Genomic DNA, 18,613 nt, shown 5'->3' on the forward strand with positions numbered 1-18,613 from the left:
AGAGGAAACACTCACTGAGGAAGTAATGTGTCAAGATTGACAAGCTGTGTTATAAGAACTACTCATCGACATAAAACATAGAGATCGTTTTAATGCCAAAATGGAGGTTGATTTGCCCTTGTTGAAGTCTCCAAAAGGTCTACTGAAAATATCAGAAATGGTGAGACATCTCAAATTTAACAATGATAGTTTTGATATTTGTGATCCATTTTGGGAACCACTCGCACTTACTTATATAAATAGTACTTGCATAGGCTTAATATGTAGCTAAAGAAGGGAAACAATGTAGGCCTGTTAACTAAAACCACATTACACTTTACATTTCAGTCAAGTAACATCTAGTCATCTTACTAAAAGTTCTTAAATAATCTTTCATTTTCATTTTCAGGTATGTGTTTTTGTGGCTTTTGTGTGTTATGCAGTGGCATCTAGGTCGCCCTACATTGCAGCGACATGCATGGAATTTTTAATCACACTTGGTTTTCTTCTGCTCTACCTACTGAAACTCAACAAGATGTTCACTCTCTTCGTCTGGCCTCTTATTGTAAGAGCATAAATCCAGTGCGCTTGATTGAATGAATGCAAATATTTTGCAGCATTGTTATTGCTCAGAGAACTTTGTATAACACAACCAATGCCTGCAACTTTAGCTTTGCAAACAGAACCATTAATGACCTTATGTTCTCACAGGATGTGTTCAACTCGTTCTTTGCAGCTGCACTGATGTGTATTCTTAGCCTGGTAGCAGTTTCTACATACACAGTGAAGGGCACTTTGAGCGGAGGGGTGAGAAACCGTACATCCTCCATTCATTGAACTCTCTCTTTATCTTTTTAAGCACTATGCAGGCTTTAAATCCTTCATGTGAATACTCACTGTGAATGACCCAAACATTAAGACGCATCATGTTTCAACAGATCGTGGGTTTTGTAGCTGCAGCCTTGTGGTCTTTGGATGGCTATATCCTTTTCAAAAAAATCACATTCAACAAGCCAAGAACCAGCCCAGAGGCCCAAACAGGGAACAATTAAAGCTTTACAGGACCAACTGTCTCATTTTGTGAGCGGACCTATTTTGTAAAACCAAAATAAGATTGTAAAATACTTATATAGGTATAATGTATTCATTATTATTATTATTATTATTATTATTATTATTATTAAATAGAGTTGCCACTCTGTCCTGTGAACTAAAGTGTCCAGAACTGTCTCTGGGAATGCATGTTGCTTTAATACACATAAGTGTGCAAAATGATGAAACCTATCCACAAATATTCACCACTCAAAATAAATTCCTCCATAAATTGAGCATGTTGTTATTGTCTCAACAAATAATTTTCTTGTTCTCAAAGTAAAAATGCACTTTGTCTGAAAGATTGTTGTTATCCAAAGTTACTAATTTAATGTATTTTCCCAATCATGACAATTGTAGGCTATTCAAATGCATTCATGACTTATGCCTTATGCCTTTTTTTTCATGGTAGACTTTTAAACTCATTCTGAAAGCGTTATATGTTATTATGAACAACACGTGACGCTAACTAAAGTTAAGAAGTTTCAAAAACAGTTTTGAAGGATTAAAAGGGGCTTGAAGGCTGACCCCGAACAGTGAATGAGATGAGATCTGTTCAGTCGTGCAGTTGTTGTACAGCAGATCTCTCCGTCCTGTGAGAGATCGCCCACATTCTCTGTTCACTGAGCTAGTAACAGTCTCCAGATTTCGGGAATGCAGATCGTTTCCGCACTGTCATGATTTCCGTTTCCACTCTGCGAGTAGCTGTCTCACAGCGGAGAGAGAGTAGGACGCATCTCTGTGAGGTTGACTCGGAACAGGAATCATGGGGGACATCGAGACTCCGGAGAATAACCGATCACGACAGACCGTTATTCATTCTCTTCTCCCGAGTAAAGAATTCGTCTCCTCCCGAAAAGGAATTCTGCTGCTCGGTGAAGTGGTATGCTTTTCGACTTTAATCATGTTAAATACATCCATGATAGTGTAGTCGTTGTTTTGTGTCATGCTATATCTTCTAAATTGTATGTATTTTTCCCGTGCTGTTGGCATCTAGATGCAGCCACAGAAGTACGACGTAACTTTGGATGATTTTAGTTTCTTTTTCTTATCGATCTGTTTTTCAATGGTTATCTCTTAATTATTATATTTTGTTCTGAAAAGTTTCTGCATCTTTGTTCTATAAGTAAGAGTTGTTTTTTTCTTCTTCTCTGCAGTATAGGCAATAGGTCAAACTTTCAAACTTTCCTCATTCATCTGAAGGGGGAGGGTTTTTTCTTTTCTTTCTTTTTTTTAATTCAAGGCAAGTAGTGGCTTTCTTATAGAGGTCACAAAACGCCCCTCATATTTTACACCACACAGACACACACACTCACACTCACACACACTCATGTTTGTTTTCCTAGTGAGGACTTTCTTAGACTTCTATTTTTTTTTTTTTTTTTTTTATACTGACCTAACAGTATTTTCTATTCCCTCAACCTAAACCTACCCGACAGGTTTTTTTTATTTCCCTTGTCAGGACCAACCAAATGCCCTCACAAAGTAAAAAAAAAAAAAAATTAAGGTTTTACTATCCTTGTGGGGACATTTGGTCCTGTAACTATAACAAAACAAGCAATTTAACTTACCAACACAATTTAATTTATGTTATATATAAATATAATGGCTATTTAAACTTCTCAGGCTGTAAAATTCAGGTTCATGTATAAGGCTTAGTGTGCTTGTATACAGGACATAACAAATACAAAACTGTGTAGCTTCATTTAAATAACTAATTTTTAATTATCATTATCATTCTATGAGAACAGCGACCCACACCACAACTTCATGATGTTGGAAGCAATTTCAGAATTTTTTTTTTTTTTTTCTAGCTGCTAATCGATAAAAACATTTACAGCCAATCAGATTCAAATCTGCACTTGACTATTAGAATTGGCAGAAGCCATAACTGTTGCATATGTTCTGTTTAAACAGAACATCCTTTTGTAGCCGCTAATAGTTGTGGGGAAGTTGTGGCCCAGTGGTTAGAGAATCGGACTCACAATTGAAGGGTTGTGAGTTTGAGTCTTGGGCCGGCAGGAATTGTGGGTAGGGGGAGTGCATGTACAGTGCTCTATCCACCCTCAATACCACAACTTAGGTGCCCTTGAACAAGGCATCAAACCCCAAACTGCTCCCCGGGCGCCGCAGCATAAATGGCTGCCCACTGCTCCGGGTGTGTGTTCACAGTGTATGTGTGTGTGTGTTCACTGCTCTGTGTGTGTGTGCACTTTGTATGGGTTAAATGCAGAGAACAAATTCTGAGTATGGGTCACCATACTTGGCTGAATGTCATGTGACTGTCACTTTTATATAGTTAGTCTACTGTTCTTGGTGTGAATGGTCATTAGGAGTTCACCACGTGTGTATGTGTGTGGTCTTGTGTGAGTTGCCAGAGGTCTTTGACGTGGTGTATTAGTACATACTGTTCTGTTCAAGATGATGTTGCTTTGTGTTAAAGGGTTAGTTCACCTGAAAATCAAAATCCGTCTATCTTCTACTCAACCTCAAAGCATTCTTTCAGAATAATCCAATCTAATATAAAAAATTGTCCTTGCTCTTCCTAGCCTTTAAATGGGTGTAAAGCTGGATAATCAGGCTGATTTTGGTCTGATTTCCCCCCATAGCTAGGATTGACCTTCTGACAATCCTAGCTATGTCCCGATTATCTTGATGGTTCTACAATACGCAAATCGTAATTATTCAACATGTTTAATATTCACGATCAGAAATCCTCATGTGTGGGGAGAACCCCCGAGGACAAACGTGCGCACGCTCTGGAGATTATCACGTGAAACGAAACAGTATCCAATCAGAAAGCGAGATGATGGAAGACGGAAGCAGTCATGCAGCACAGAGTGAAATTGATGTGGACAGCAGAGATGGAGCTTGTTGCAACAGCACGAATGTTTAAACAACGTGTCATGTATAAAATCATTCCGGACACTTATCATTGATATTTATTCCTGCATATCATTTTGTTTTGTTCTCTCTCTGCACTCGTCACTAATCACGCAGCGCTGACATACTACAACATCCACCTGCATGTCTTCCGGTCCTTCACAGTCAGCAGAAGTGAAAAAAAAAAAAAAATTATTATGTTTGAAATCTGGATATTTATCTTACAAAAATTTACTATAAGGGGGACTTTATTCACCCCCCGGAGCCGTGTGAGGGACGTTTTATTACAGATGCACACTTTTATTTCACGTCTTCTTAACTGTTGACAACAAACACCTGCTTACCCCCATTGGAAGGCTTGGAAGAGCAAGGAAAGTTTTTAATACAACTTTGATTGGATTATTCTGAAAATGAGAAGTCGCATACACCTAGGATGCTTCGAGGGTGAGTAGAAGATGGACGGATTTTCATTCTCGGGTGAACTAACCCTTTAAGGCAGACTGGTCTCTTTTCAGCCCTATCTTTATGCTGTCAAAACATTCATTTCTGCTTTATTGATTAACTGTGAGTTTTTCTCTTTAAAAGGTCAAGTGCACTCACCCTGTCACAAATGTTTAGCAATTAACAAAATGATAACAAACAATAATTAAATAAAAGTGCTGTACCCTCAGGTGATGTCCTTCATCAGCTTTGTGTGCTTTGCTGCTTCGACAGCAGCTGCCTTCGTCACAGCTCCCCTGATAGAGTTCTTGGCTGCCCTCTTCTTGCTGTTTGCTTATTCTACAAAGTTCAATGAGAGATTTAAGGGCTTTTACTGGCCCCTCATGGTAAGTTTACTGACCTACAAAATTACTGTGATGGAGCTTTTTTTATTTGTCCATGAGAACCAGTTCTGTCCTTTTTCCCTTCACCATGCCTTTTGTTTCATCAAGGACTTCCTGCGCTGTGTCAGTGCATCCATCATCTTTTTCATCATCTCTATAATATCTGTGTCAAAATATGTGGATGGAGCCTCAAAAGCTGCTGGGGTAGGTTCACATCAGTTCAGTCTAATTCTCTTTTATCGGCACTATCAGTGACAGAACTGTTTTTTTTTTTATTTACAGTTATACAACATGTGACTTGTGTGGTGTTTGCACTGGTTTCATGTGTCTGTGACATGTGTTTCACTTTCACTTCTTAGTTATTTGGCTTTATTACCACAATATTCTTCGCCCTGGACTTTTATTTCATCTTCAATGAACTGGCCAACTTCCTCAAGGGAGGTGATCCCAGTGAGGAACCACCAAACACACAAGGTATCAGTAATACTGGGTTCTTATTTACACTACCATTCAAAACTTTGGGGTCAGTATTTATTTATTCATATTTTTTTTTTTTTTAAGAAGTTCATACTTTTTTTTCAGCAAGCATGCATTAAATTGATCAAACATGAGAGTAAAGACATTTATATTGACAAAAAAAAAATGTATATTTCAAATAAATGCTGTTCTTTTAAACTTTCTGCTGGGAGTCTCCGTCACATGATATTTGCATGAAGCTTTACACATCGAACTAAAGCGGCAAAACTATTAGTGAGAGTAGACATAGGAAGTGAAAGGTGATGTGGTTTCTTAGGAAGTGTGGTTTAGTCATCCACAGTGTAGCTTTTCTTCTAGTCGCTGTAAGAGACCAGACAGACTGAATTCCCGCAGTATCATTTAAAGGTGCTGGATGTAGTATTGACGCCAAGTGGTTGAACTAGGTATTGCAGTCCAAATTCAAAATATTGGAGAGTGTTTTTTTTCACCTGGCCTCTCCTCCATACACTTGATGCACATGCAGGTTGCCAGATTGACGACACTAACAGGAACGAGCGCACATGACAATGAATTTAATGAAATACATTGTGTTTTTCGCTAACTGGCAACCCAGGGTGGCGAAATACAATTGGGCAAACTGTCAGTGGGCGGGTTCCACAAACCAAAACAGAGACCTAACAGCACATTTTCAGAGGAGATTAACTGACTGTACATTGACATTCTTTTTCAGATGAACAATTATGTTAACACGTTTCTTAAATATCTGAAAATATATTATGGTATTTTTATGCTTTAGTAGTCAAAAACTTACATACAGCACCTTTAAAAGCATGTAGTACCTCTAGCTACAAGCAAACTGTCCTAGCAATTTTCATGCATAGTCACATGCATTAAACTTCCATGGAATACTATTTTCACTGGGAATCCCCCATCTCGTTTTTCCCTTTCCTGTTGTTATTCAGAGACTCTTTCTTCCGGAATAACACATTCTTCTTCCTCACAGATGATGACTCAGACTCTGACTCTGACTGAAGCTGTGATTGTGTCCAAAGACCTGGTGCGTGACCACTACAGTGCCTGATAACCAAAACAGACTTTAGTATAACTTTTTTTATTGTTTGTTATTTTGGGTATGGTTTTTGTGACTAGAGTAGTCTAAAGCAGTCTATTTCAAATCACAAGCTAAAGAGTTTTCAACAAGTTTTGTATGCGTCCAGACAATCCAAGCCTCTCTTATTTGATTTCCCCAAAGCTGTGAATTATTCCAGTGACGCAGCTTCACATCAGTCAAGTTTGTTGACAGGTTTTTTAAAAAGAAGGGCAGTATTGTACCATTTGTGATGTTTATGTATGGCCTCTTACAGCTTAGACGTTCTTATAGTGTTCAGTTCCATTTTTACAGTATGTACGAGTCTTTTTCTATTACTATATTTGGAAGCTGTGTGTGCGTGTGTATGTTTACTAACTAGAACTATTCTGAGGGAATATTTCCTCCAAATATGTTCTCTTAAATTGTCTTTTAAAAAAGATGCATGACTTGGTGATGAAGCCCTGTTCTGGGAATAATAATTTGAATGTTTTGTAGCAACAAAGTAAGTTTACATCATGTATGGAATTAGCAGGTGGTTGGCTGGCCACAGTCACCTGTCTTACTTTCACAGGTCTACACATTGGTTTTAGTCTTGTAATGTTGAAGTAATACCAATGTTTTGCCAAAGTACTGCAAAAAAATGGCAGGATTTGTCTCATTATGCTCACCTAGCAATGTACTATTCTTGAAGTGGCACTGCTCTGCTATTGAACCTGTATTATAAATGTGAGCATCAGTGTAAGAATAAGGGAGCGTCGCCTGGTTTACTATAGTATTCTCAGGCATGCTGCATGTATCCATTTGTAAACCACCTTCTAGTGTAAAGACGCACTGTCAGATTGCCACATCAATAAACAATTGTGATGCAGTTTTTGTAGTATTGTTTATTTTTTAACAAATAAAGATTTTAATTTTGCCACTAAGATTGCCATCACAAATGTTTGAAACAATTAGCATTAAGTAAGTCTATGCACATCTCTATAAATACAAAAATACAACTTTATAGCACTGTTACATGGGATAAAACATTGCGTTCTTGAATACGGGAAATGTCAGCAAGAAACACTACAATCATTATCAAAAATTGACTCCCTCAAATTGTCAACTTAGTTCCTTTTAAAACACTTCAATGATTTGGGAGTTGAAAATAGTCAAACAATAAGGTCAAAATCAGTGCTAAAATCTTTCAGCACAGAGTCCGAGCTCTTGCACATTATTAAAGCATAAGCACATAGTATTGCTTTCAAAAGAGGAAAAATAAACTGCACTTTCATTGGGAGTCCTTCTTTAAGAAAATCATTCTTGTGATTGTCTTTTAACATTTTCAAACCCACACAGTGTTGATCAATGTCTATAATATGAGTCCACACCTCAAAATGACTTCTTTTCAACATTTGGTCTTGTTCCAAAACATAAAAGTGAATTTGTTTAAGAATTTAAAATAAGACACAACTATTAATACTGTATATAAACAAAAATGATCACATACAATTGCACAATGCCTTAAAATCTGTAGTAAAAGATACTTTTAATTTCCCCACGATGTCGTTCTACGACACTCCTTTTAAAAACATCCATTAGAGTGTCAACAAAGCACTTCAGAAAAACAGATCATCATACCGGGGATCAGTTCATCAGAGACTGCGGATAAAATGTTTGAATTTCACACCCTCTGAAGCAGTCATTCTGCTAAAGTGATTGTAACATTAGTGTGCAAAAGTATTGAGCATTTTGACTAGCGTCTACGATTAAGGCACACAGAAGAAAATCAAATAAAATACAGTTTAGCTAATGCATTTGTACACTTGTTCCTTCAAATACAGTCTATTAGTGTCAGTCATAATAAGAATTCATACAAATAGGAAACCTTCATAAATGTCAAATGTCACACACGGACACATAATATTTACACCTTCTTTAAAAACTCTAACCTTACTTAAATCAAGGGTTGGAGTACACAGTGGAGTAGAGAAATTCTTACAAACAACAACGAAAAAAAACAAAAAAACTATGCACACACAATTTTGTAACCAAAACCTTGTATCAACTTTAGATTAGTATCTAGACTACATATGTATCTAAAAAGTGTCATGAACTCACACCTCTCTTCACCCACACAGACGATCTGTTGCTGTCTGTTGTAACGCAGGGTCACACTCACAAGGTGAAATACGACATTTGATACAATGTAGCTACCAAAGTACCTGTGGTATTGCAAAAATAATTAACATTCAAATAAATACTGGTGCTTCTAATATCTTAGTCACACCATCTCTACCCAAAATCATCCCGAAGGAACTTCAGTTTTCACAACTGCAGAGGGGAATTTAGGAGCACAGTGGAGTCAGTGTGAGTCAATAATTATCCAGACCATGGTAAGGTAAAGCCCTTAATTAGCAGACAGATACAGTATTTGAGCATACAGTCACATGACAACGACCGGAGTCTGATGGTGATGAAGGTGCCATAAGTTTGTTCCATTGTTTGTTTGTAAGCGCTCATCCTGACATCAGGCTTCCATCATGAGAAATGTGTTGTCTCAGTGTTTTTTGGTCCAGCTGTGTGCTTTACTGCAGCTCAGGCCGTGACTCCATCTCTCCCCGCGAGGCTGTGCGGGCACGGATGTACTCGCTGGTCTGCAGGGGTCCGTCTCGCGAGTCCCCGAGACGCCATCTCTGAACTGCCAAATATGTGTTCAGACCATACACACCCATGACCAGGAACCCACAAATCTGGAAGTAAATGCACATAAAAACAATTATTTATAATCAAAAAGTCTCAAGGGATTGTGTTTAGCTTTAAACTATGAATGGTACCCATTCACTGCAGAGGATCCATTAAGCAAATGACAATCAAATCATAAACTTATATATATATATATATATATATATATATATATATATATATATATATATATATATATATATATATATATATATATTTTAGTACATTGCAATATGTTGTTGATAACTCCATCTCTTTGGCAGGCTTGAAGGCTGAAGGAATTTTGCAGTGCCCCGTGGTTCAGAACAATCCCTGTGTTAGAGTGGTTTCCAGCTGTGAACATCTGTATCATAAAACTCTTAGCCTTTGACTTCCAAAGTGTTGGTGGATATTTTGCTGATCTCAGGTCATTCTTGAAGACACTGAAGTCATAAAGGTCAGGATCTCAGTAAGAGAATCTGATCCTGTATCAATACTGGGAATAACTTTGGCCTTTTACTTCTCTTCACTGAACCATCTACAACAAACCTCTTCCCAGTCACAAGAGGTGTGTCCCCAGTCACTTGACCAAAACAGACGAACTAACTAGAAAGGTATGTGCATCTGAAATGTTTATGGTGGCTTATAACATACTATAATGAGCAGGCCCAGATGGAGTTAATTGACTTTTGGGCCATTTTCAGTGCTGAGTTTGGGGGAAAATCAGTAGAATTTCAGGAATTACTTACGGAAGCCAGTTTCCAGCAATCATACTTCAGCTTAAAACTTAAAACAATTAGCAGCGTAAAATATTTTAAAAACAAATACAAGGTTGATCGGTGACCAAATTCTGTGGGAATTTGTAATGAGCTACGCAGGAACTTGACACACATTCTAAATCCTGAGACAGAAACTAAAGAAGAAAAACAAAAGTCTGAATGAAAAGAGAAGTGGGGTGGAGACGGAGAAAAATAGGAACCAGTGAGTTAAAAATCAAAGAATCAAAGCAAAACATATAAAACATTTAGTTGGATGCTGACTATGACTGCTCAGAACTTCCCACTGTCTGCCTGTCCGGGACTCTCTTCAGGAACGACTCTGTGCTTACTCCGGTTCAGCCACTGGAGGGTAGCAGAGCCCGGGCAGATTAGGGCCCACTTCAAATACTTGGGAAATGACTAAACATTCAAATTCAACCACAACCAACCACAGGGACAGGATTGATGAAATAAAGAGCTGAGTAAGGGGATAGGTACCACAGCTGCAATCTCTGCTCCAGTTTGATGGTTGAGAGCTGCCAAAACCACTGAAGCCAGAAAGAAGAACAAGGTGCTGGTGGCAGTGTTGATTAGATCCTGCAAGAGAGAAAGAGAGAATTAAAGTATACTGAAAATTATAAATATATATAAATGTCTTCATTAAAATATTAAGCTACACAACCTTTTTTTTTTTAAGATTGATAATATGAAATGTTTTTGATCCTTAAAATCAGCATATTAGAATGATTTCTGAAGGATCATGGGACACTGAAGACTGGAGTAATGACTAATGAGAGTTGAGATATATATTAAAAAAACTGTTGCACAGTAGTGAACAATTTTTTTCAAAATGACCTCTGGTCTGTTCATCATACAAGGCACATAGGTTTGTAAGCACTACAAAGTTTAGGGAGTGACAACCACATTTAATAAATATGGGACTGGTGTTGGTGAAACTAGCAAATAATGCACATCTCCACACACAATAACACACACAAGGAACACATGAGTATAGAAGAGAATCACCCCCTTTAAAATAATGCTGTTCTTTTGCAGCTTAAAAATGAGGACAGATACAGTTTTTTCATTTTATTTTAACCAGCTGTATTTATTCAGTGCGACTTATAACATCCAAGTGAAAGACATAGTGTTGTTTTTTTTTTTTTTACATTTTGGTGCTGAGTTGGAAAAAGGATCACCCCCTCCTTAAAATGACTTTAAACTCAGTCAGGTGTAGCTAATCACCTTCTCGGTTGCAGACAAAGCCAATTGACTTTCATCTATGAGCATTTTGAAATGAAAATAGCTTTCCTGGATCATTTCAGTCCTTGGTAGTGCAACTGAAGCAAACAATCCACTATGAGTGGCAAGACACTGTCGAAAGGTCTACGGGATAAAGTTGTGGAAAGGCACAAGTCAGGAGACTGATACAAACACAAATCAGAGAGGTGACCAAGAGACCTACAGCAACTCTGAAGCAATTGCTTTCATGACAAAGAGGGTTCATTGTGTGCATGTGACAACAATATCACTTATTCTTCACAAATGTGGCTTGTATGGGAGGTTTCAAGAAAAAAGCCACTCCTCAAAAAGACCACATGCAGTCATGACTGAGCTTTGCCAAAACACACCTCGAAGATTCGGAGGCAGAGGAGACTAACATTTTATTATTTGGCCTCAAAACCAAACTATATGTCTGGCAGAAATCCAGTCCAAATAACAGCATTCCTCCAGTAAAGCATGGAGGGGGTAATGTCCTCTTCTGGGAGGGTTTCTCTGCAGCAGGGACTGGAGCACTTGTCAGGATAGAAGTAAAACATGGATGGGGCAAAATACCATCAAATTCTTGAGGAAATCTGCTGCCCTCTGCCAAAAAGTTGTCAATGTGAAGAAAGTGTACCTTCCAACATGACAGTTACCCAAAGCACACATCAAAACTGAGCACACAGTGAATTGAAGAAGAAGGTGAATGTTCTTGCATGGCCTAGTCAGAGCTTAGACTTAAACCCCACTGACAATCTGTGCAATGTCTTGAAGACTGCAGTCCACAAACGATCACCATCAAATTTAACTGAACTTGAACAGTTCTGCAAAGACGAGAGGGCAAATATTGCAAAGTCTAGATGTGCAAAGCTAGTAGAGACACATCCCAGCAGATTAAGGCTGTGATTAAAGCAAAAGGTGGTTTAACAAAATACTGACACAACTTAATGATCTTTTTTTTCTTTCTTCTGATATGTTTGCATTATATCTTTCAATTGGATGTTATAAGGTGCACTGAATAATATAGCTGGAAAAAAAAGCTGAAAAAAAAACCCCAAAAACAAATGTTTCTCTTCATTTCAAGCTGAAAAGTAACTAAATGTTTTTTTTTTATTTTATTTTATTTGCGGGGGGATTCTTTTCTATACCTAATGTATATTTTCATTGCCATGATTTGTTCCTGGAGAAGAGACAAATTTCCAACAAATAGCAAATTATGTCTACAAAAACAGCAGGAGGGGCAACTAATAATGTGCAGTCTGTATGTGGCCACAGATGTTAGCTCATAAAAAAATAACATTAACATGAGTGAATTCATATCAAGACACATTTACATATTCACAAGTACATCTAACTATAAGCAAAACCCTTTAATGACCAAAGAGTCAAAACAAGGAGCTGGCAGTGCAGTGTGGTTGTTACTGCAGTGATGTAGTTTGACAGGCAGAGGGAAGCCAAATTCACCAAGTATTTACAACATTCATGAAGTCCTTCAGAAATTACAGTATATAATGTACCGTATATAGTGCATTTTTGTTTTTGATCCATTTATATATATATATATATATATATATATATATATATATATATATATATATATATATATAAATTTGAATATCATGGAAAAGGTCTTTATTTTTTGCAATTTCATTAAAAAAAAAAACTTTCTTATATTCTAGATTCATTGCACACAAACTGCAATATGTCAAGATATTTTTTGTTTTAATTCTGATTGTAACAATTTACAGCTTAGGAATATAAAAAAATTAGTATCTCAAAAAATTTGAATATTCCATTTTGAGCTTGATTAGTTTGATCAATTTTGAGTATAAATACTGGGTCCCTCTTGGGCTAGATTAGAACATGCAACCACAATTATGGGAAAGACTACTGTTGTCCAGGAGACAATCATCGACACTCTCCACAAGGAGGGTAAGACACAGAAGGTCACTGCTGAAAGCACTGGTTGTTCACAGAGTGCTGTATCAAAATATTTTCATAGAAAGTTGACTGGAAGGAAAGAGAGTGGTAGGAAAAGGTGCACAAGCAACAGGGATGACAACAGCCTTGGGAAGATTGTCAGGAAAAGATGATTCAAAATCTTGGGAGAGCTTCACAGGGAGTAGACTGAAACCGGAGTCAGTGCATCAAGAGTCACCACACTCAGAAGGCCTCAGGAAAAGGGCTACAGCTTTTACATCCCTAGAACCATTGACTCCTGAACCACAAAAAAAAAAAAAAAAAAAAAAACACGTCAGAAACATTTCACCTGGGGTAAGGAGAACAAGACCTGGACTGTTGCTCAGTGATCCAAAGTCCTCTTATTAGATTCAAGTCCAAAGTCAATGCAGCCATCTACCAGGAGATTTTGGAGCACTTTATGCTTCCATCTGCTGACATGCTTTATGGAGATGCTGATTTCATTTAGCAGCAGGACTTTAGCACCTGCTCACAGTGCCAAAACCACTTCCAAGTGGTATCCTGACCATGATATTACTGTGCTTGACTGGCCAGCCAACTCACCTGACCTGAACCTCACAGAGAATCTATGGGGTATTGTGAAGAGGAAGATAAGTAACAGTGGTGGACAGTAACGGAGTAGCTTTACTTCGTTACTGTACTTAAGTACATTTTTCAAGTATCTGTACTTTACTGGAGTAGTTTTATTTTGAGCAACTTTTACTTTTACTTCACTACATTCCAAAGCATAAAATCGTACTTTTTACTTCACTACATTTCATAAAACATATCGTTACTCCCTATATCACGTGCTCCGACACTCAGAAGCGGTGTCTGATTCATCATTAACGAACGGAGTCTTTTCAAAAGAAACTTTTAAATCGGATCGCGAATCGCACCAAACGATTCGTTTACGAATTAGAATGATCCGATTGCAGCTGTTCTAGAGTCGACCACTCACTGATTCAAATGAACCGTTTAGTGCGAGTCACCAGAAGTAAGAACCGGGAGATCTTGTGAGCGCGCGTGCGTCTGATGTTGCTAAAAGTAAGTTATGTCGAAATTTTGGATTAATTATTGTAACTGAAAATCATATTTAGGTCAAAACTGTCAGTTGTTTGGGAACTAAATCCGTTGTAAAGAGAGATCTATTTAAGCCCACTCAAATGCTCGAGTGCAGACAATGCAGACACATCAATTTTAGGTAAAAAACAACAACAACAACAACAACAACAAAAAACCTTAAAACAACACAGATTAAATACAATAACTCATGCATGTTCAAATTCACCGCTGCCGTAATGTTAACACAGTTTTATTAAAATGTCCTATGTGACGTCTGTTTTTATATTGTTTATCGACACGTTATACATATGTATATTGTTTGGATTAACTAGACGAGTAGACAGACATGAATGTTCATCGTACTGAAAATAATTAAATATTGTTAGCTGATGCTAACTGTCTAGCTAACAAGCTTGTTGGTGCTAAGTTGATGTAATTTTGATAAATGTCCATATATTTTTATTCAGCCACACATCTATCTATCTATCTATCTATCTATCTATCTATCTATCTATATATATATATATATATATATATATATATAGATAGATAGATAGATAGATAGATAGATAGATTACATCTGGTTAGAAAAGAAAGGATTTGATGTTCAGAACATGGTAACTACAGTAATTATCAGTGGGAAGAGATGCACCCCGTTTGGCCTGGGGTGTTTTTAAACCACAGACAAGATTTGAGAAGGAAAAAATCATTATGAAATTTTTTTATTATTTTTTCCTTAAAATGTTCTTCCTAACTTCAGGCCATATTATCAAGTCATATATACATTACAGACCAAAAGTTTGGACACACCTTCTCATTCAAAGAGTTTTCTTTATTTTCATGAATATGAAAATTGTAGATTCACACTGAAGGCATCAAAACTATGAATTAACACATGTGGAATTATATATGGAATTATACACATAACAAAAAAGTGTGAAACAACTGAAAATATGTCATATTCTAGGTTCTTCAAAGTAGCCACCTTTTGCTTTGATTACTGCTTTGCACACTTGGCATTCTCTTGATGAGCCTCAAGAGGTAGTCACCTGAAATGGTCTTCCAACAGTCTTGAAGGAGTTCCCCGAGAGATGCTTAGCACTTGTTGGTTCTTTTGCCTTCTGTCTGCGGTCCAGCTCACCCCTAAACCATCTCGATTGGGTTCAGGTCCGGTGACTGTGGAGGCCAGGTCATCTGGCGCAGCACCCCATCACTCTCCTTCTTGGTCAAATAGCCCTTGATGCCTTCAGTGTGACTCTACAATCTTCTTAGTCATGAAAATAAAGAAAACTCTTTGTATGAGTTTTCCAAACTTTTGGTCTGTACTGTAACTTTGATGTTCTGTAAAACAACTAACTTTAAAATACTTTTTTCTTACTGGTGAAAATCAGATGGTCATCTCTGTTTTCTCTCAGGTACATCACAGTGTAAGCTTCACAGTGAGCATTACTCTCATCAGCGTAGTCCATATCAACAACAAAAATATATTTCGACTCCATATAGTGGTTATTTTGGAAAAAATCCCAGGTATTTTGAGCAGTAGGATTATAAAAAAATGTGCTAATATAAAATTAAATTAAGTAGCCTATGTAAAATTGCAAACATCTATCTTGCAGTACTTTTTTACTTAAGTACATAAAAAATTGAGTACTTTTGTACTTTCACTTGAGTAAAATTAAAAAAGGAGTACTTTTACTTTTACTGGAGTAATATTTTACCATATGTATCTGTACTTTTACTCAAGTACTTGATTTATGTACTTCGTCCACCACTGATAAGTAACATCTGACAAACGATACAGAGGAGCTGAAGGCTGCTATCAAAGCAACCTGGGCTTCAATAACACCTCAACAGTGCCACAGGCTGATCGCCTCCGTGCCACGCTGCACTGAAGCAGTAATTTGTAAAAAATCTTTTTTTGATTGATCTTTGAGAAAATATTCAAATGTTGAATTCTAACTCTCTCTTTATCCTTAAAACATCCATAAATGCACACTGTAAGAGGAGAGAAGGAATAACGCTGGGTGGTTTGTCTATGTGCAGCCAATAAGCACTCCAGTGGGACTTAGGCACGGCCACCCATGTGATAAAATGCATGATGGGAGTGATTGCCCACACTTGTCTCACATGATAGTCTCCATCATTCTCTCTCAACCACATGCACTCAAGCAAAACCATGCTCATCTTACACACAATATAGATTACTAACAATATGCCAAAACCAGGATACGGTCTCAATCATTCACACACACGTCAAACCAGCCTTTGCCTTCACACATACTTCAACAGATGGATCAAATGCAAGCCAAACCATACTCTGAAACTGCTGACGCCTTTAAAATAAGAACACAAAGCATATGCCTGAGGTTGAAAGACATTACTTAACCCACACAATTATTTAGCTATGAATAATATACATTACTAGCCTCATAAATATAACCATGGAGGTTTACATACAGTACAATGATTAAGCATTTAATGCAGGGAATATGAAATTGAACACAAACAAAGCACAGCAATCATGAGTTGTCTTGAAGTGTGTGTGTGTGTGTGTGTGTGTGTGTGTTTTGGCAGGCTGCTTGTAGAGAAAGCAAACTGATCTCAGGAGGGGTCTAAAAATGGGAAATATTGTGTTCACACTGGATTCAGATCTCTGATGTATTTAACAGCCACTGCGGCCCTCCACGTTGTTAACAAGGGACTGAAAGTCAGATCTCTGTACTTGAAATGGTCCTGTTTTATAAAATTAGTGATACATTTTAAGTAACACTACCATTTAAAAGTTTGGGAGTCAGTTTTTTATTTTTTGTTCTTGAGCAAGGACAAATTAAACTGATTTGCGTTTATTATATAATAATAGATATTAATAATGTTACAAAAGAATATCAAATAAATGCAAGAATCCACAAAAGTATTAAGCAGAACAACTGTTTTCCAAAAAGTTTTTTTTCTGAAAGTCGGCATATTACAATGATTTATGAAAGATCACGTGACACTGAAATAATGACTGCTGAAAATTCAGCCATGCCATGACAGGAATAAATTACAAATAAATAAGGATTTTTTTTTTGTATAAACTGTAATAATATTTAACAATATTACTGTATTTTTGTTTAGGGGGGGGGGGGGGGGGTGAAATGCTATTTCATGCATACTGAGTTTTTTACACTGTTAAAGAGTTGGATTCCCATGCTAAACATGGACAAAGTTTCAAAAATTAAGTTGTACGTTTGAAGGAGTATTTCTGTTCCAAAAATACTCCTTCTGGTTTGTCACAAGTTTCGGAAAGTTTTTTTCAGGTATGGCTCTGTGTGACGTTAGATGGAGCGGAATTTCCTTATATGGGTCCTAAGGCTCTTCTGCCGAAAGAGCGCGCGCTCCCTTATAGCAGAGCACTGAGAGCACAGACATTCACTGATCAGAGCGAGAGCGTCGCGAAATGTCACAAAAGAAGTGTGTTTTTGGTTGCCAGGGCAAGACAACCCTGCACAGATTACCAAAAATAAAACAGCATTAAGGGACCAGTGGATGGAGTTTATTTTTACAGAGCATCAACGGAGTTGTGCAAGTGTTTTTGTTTGTTCCCTGTATTTCGAAGATGCTTGTTTTACAAACAAGGCCCAGTTTGACGCTGGATTTGCACATTGTTTATTTCTTAAGGATGATGCAATCCCCGCGAAAAAGGGTCAGGATCGTGTGTTGGAACCGCATGCGGTGAGTAAAACTGCTTCAAATATCTCTGTGTTGTTAACTTAACAATCGGCGCGTAAGCACATCAAGTAAACAACATGCGATGTTGTCATCAAACTGCACTTTCCACATGTACAGTTTAAAAAAAAAAAACAAAAAAAAAAACAAAAGACGACAAAGTGGAACTTAGTCATTTTCCAAAACCGCTAAGCAAATATATACAGTTTCAGTACATACCACATAAAGACTGATTGCTGATGCTGCTCTTGTTAAATTTCAGCCTCTGGATCTGATTCTGGATCATAAATATACGCTGAATCTGACTGTTAGCCATGGTTTGTTTTGGATGTTTTTTTCCTCACGGTAATGTCACAGCTTCCAAACGCTCTCAACGCAAAAGCCGACTCGCGCTCGTGATTCCTTAGCTCCGCCCACACGTCACGCCTCCAGCTGGGCGTGTTTTTCCGGGAAAAATCAGTACAGACTATCTTTCTCTTATGAATATAATAAAACTAAAGACTTTTTGGAGTTATGAAGGATGCAGTACTACTCTATAGGTACTCAAGATTAACAGGATATTGAGTGAAAACGAGCATTTCACCCCCCCCCCCTTTAAATAAATGCAGCCAAGCTTAAAGACTGTTCAGCTACACTAAAAAAAAAAAAAAAAATTACTGACTTACTGACTTTTCTACACACATTAAAGTGTGTTATTTGGGGACCAAGTTTATTTAGAAACCCACCAAAAAAAAAACAAGGAAGTGCTATTTATGCTAAAGGAGCATATTTTTTAAAAATGTATGCATGCCTATGTGTGAGTAAGACAGAGA

The 18,613-nt window shown here is 37.4% G+C and overlaps 3 protein-coding genes across 3 annotated transcripts in view; 2 read left to right on the forward strand and 1 right to left on the reverse strand.

The window, feature by feature from the left end:
- On the forward strand, positions 1–1,756 carry cklf (chemokine like factor). The gene is made up of 4 exons (XM_026215471.1): positions 1–160; positions 389–544; positions 691–786; positions 918–1,756. The coding sequence occupies exons 1-4, from the start codon at positions 101–103 to the stop codon at positions 1,029–1,031; spliced, it is 426 nt and encodes a 141-aa protein (XP_026071256.1). The 5' UTR covers positions 1–100; the 3' UTR covers positions 1,032–1,756.
- Positions 922–7,213, forward strand: cmtm3 (CKLF-like MARVEL transmembrane domain containing 3). Its single transcript, XM_026215470.1, has 6 exons — positions 922–1,059; positions 1,777–1,954; positions 4,626–4,781; positions 4,887–4,982; positions 5,138–5,252; positions 6,259–7,213. Exons 2-6 carry the CDS (start codon positions 1,838–1,840, stop codon positions 6,285–6,287), a joined length of 513 nt encoding a protein of 170 aa, XP_026071255.1. The 5' UTR covers positions 922–1,059; positions 1,777–1,837; the 3' UTR covers positions 6,288–7,213.
- LOC113051576 (CKLF-like MARVEL transmembrane domain-containing protein 4) overlaps positions 7,212–18,613 on the reverse strand; it is a 23,258-nt gene continuing 11,856 nt past the window's right edge. The window contains exons 3-4 of the mRNA XM_026215468.1: positions 10,305–10,403; positions 7,212–9,077 (exon numbers count right to left, since the gene is read on the reverse strand). Coding sequence (XP_026071253.1) covers positions 8,913–9,077; positions 10,305–10,403 — 264 coding nt within the window. The 3' untranslated portion in view covers positions 7,212–8,912. The remainder of the gene's footprint in view (positions 9,078–10,304; positions 10,404–18,613) is intronic.

This window comes from Carassius auratus, chromosome 32 (genome assembly GCF_003368295.1).
Source record: "Carassius auratus strain Wakin chromosome 32, ASM336829v1, whole genome shotgun sequence".
Taxonomy (NCBI): domain Eukaryota; kingdom Metazoa; phylum Chordata; class Actinopteri; order Cypriniformes; family Cyprinidae; genus Carassius; species Carassius auratus.

Bases quoted from the DNA above. Each gene is read 5' to 3' on its own strand.
- cklf (XM_026215471.1), top strand. From the start codon at position 101: ATGGAGGTTGATTTGCCCTTGTTGAAGTCTCCAAAAGGTCTACTGAAA. The intron at 161-388 runs GTGAGACATCTC...TTTCATTTTCAG, and splicing joins TACTGAAAATATCAGAAATG to GTATGTGTTTTTGTGGCTTT. The intron at 545-690 runs GTAAGAGCATAA...ATGTTCTCACAG, and splicing joins TCTTCGTCTGGCCTCTTATT to GATGTGTTCAACTCGTTCTT.
- cmtm3 (XM_026215470.1), top strand. From the start codon at position 1,838: ATGGGGGACATCGAGACTCCGGAGAATAACCGATCACGACAGACCGTT. The intron at 1,955-4,625 runs GTATGCTTTTCG...CTGTACCCTCAG, and splicing joins TTCTGCTGCTCGGTGAAGTG to GTGATGTCCTTCATCAGCTT. The intron at 5,253-6,258 runs GTATCAGTAATA...TCTTCCTCACAG, and splicing joins GGAACCACCAAACACACAAG to ATGATGACTCAGACTCTGAC.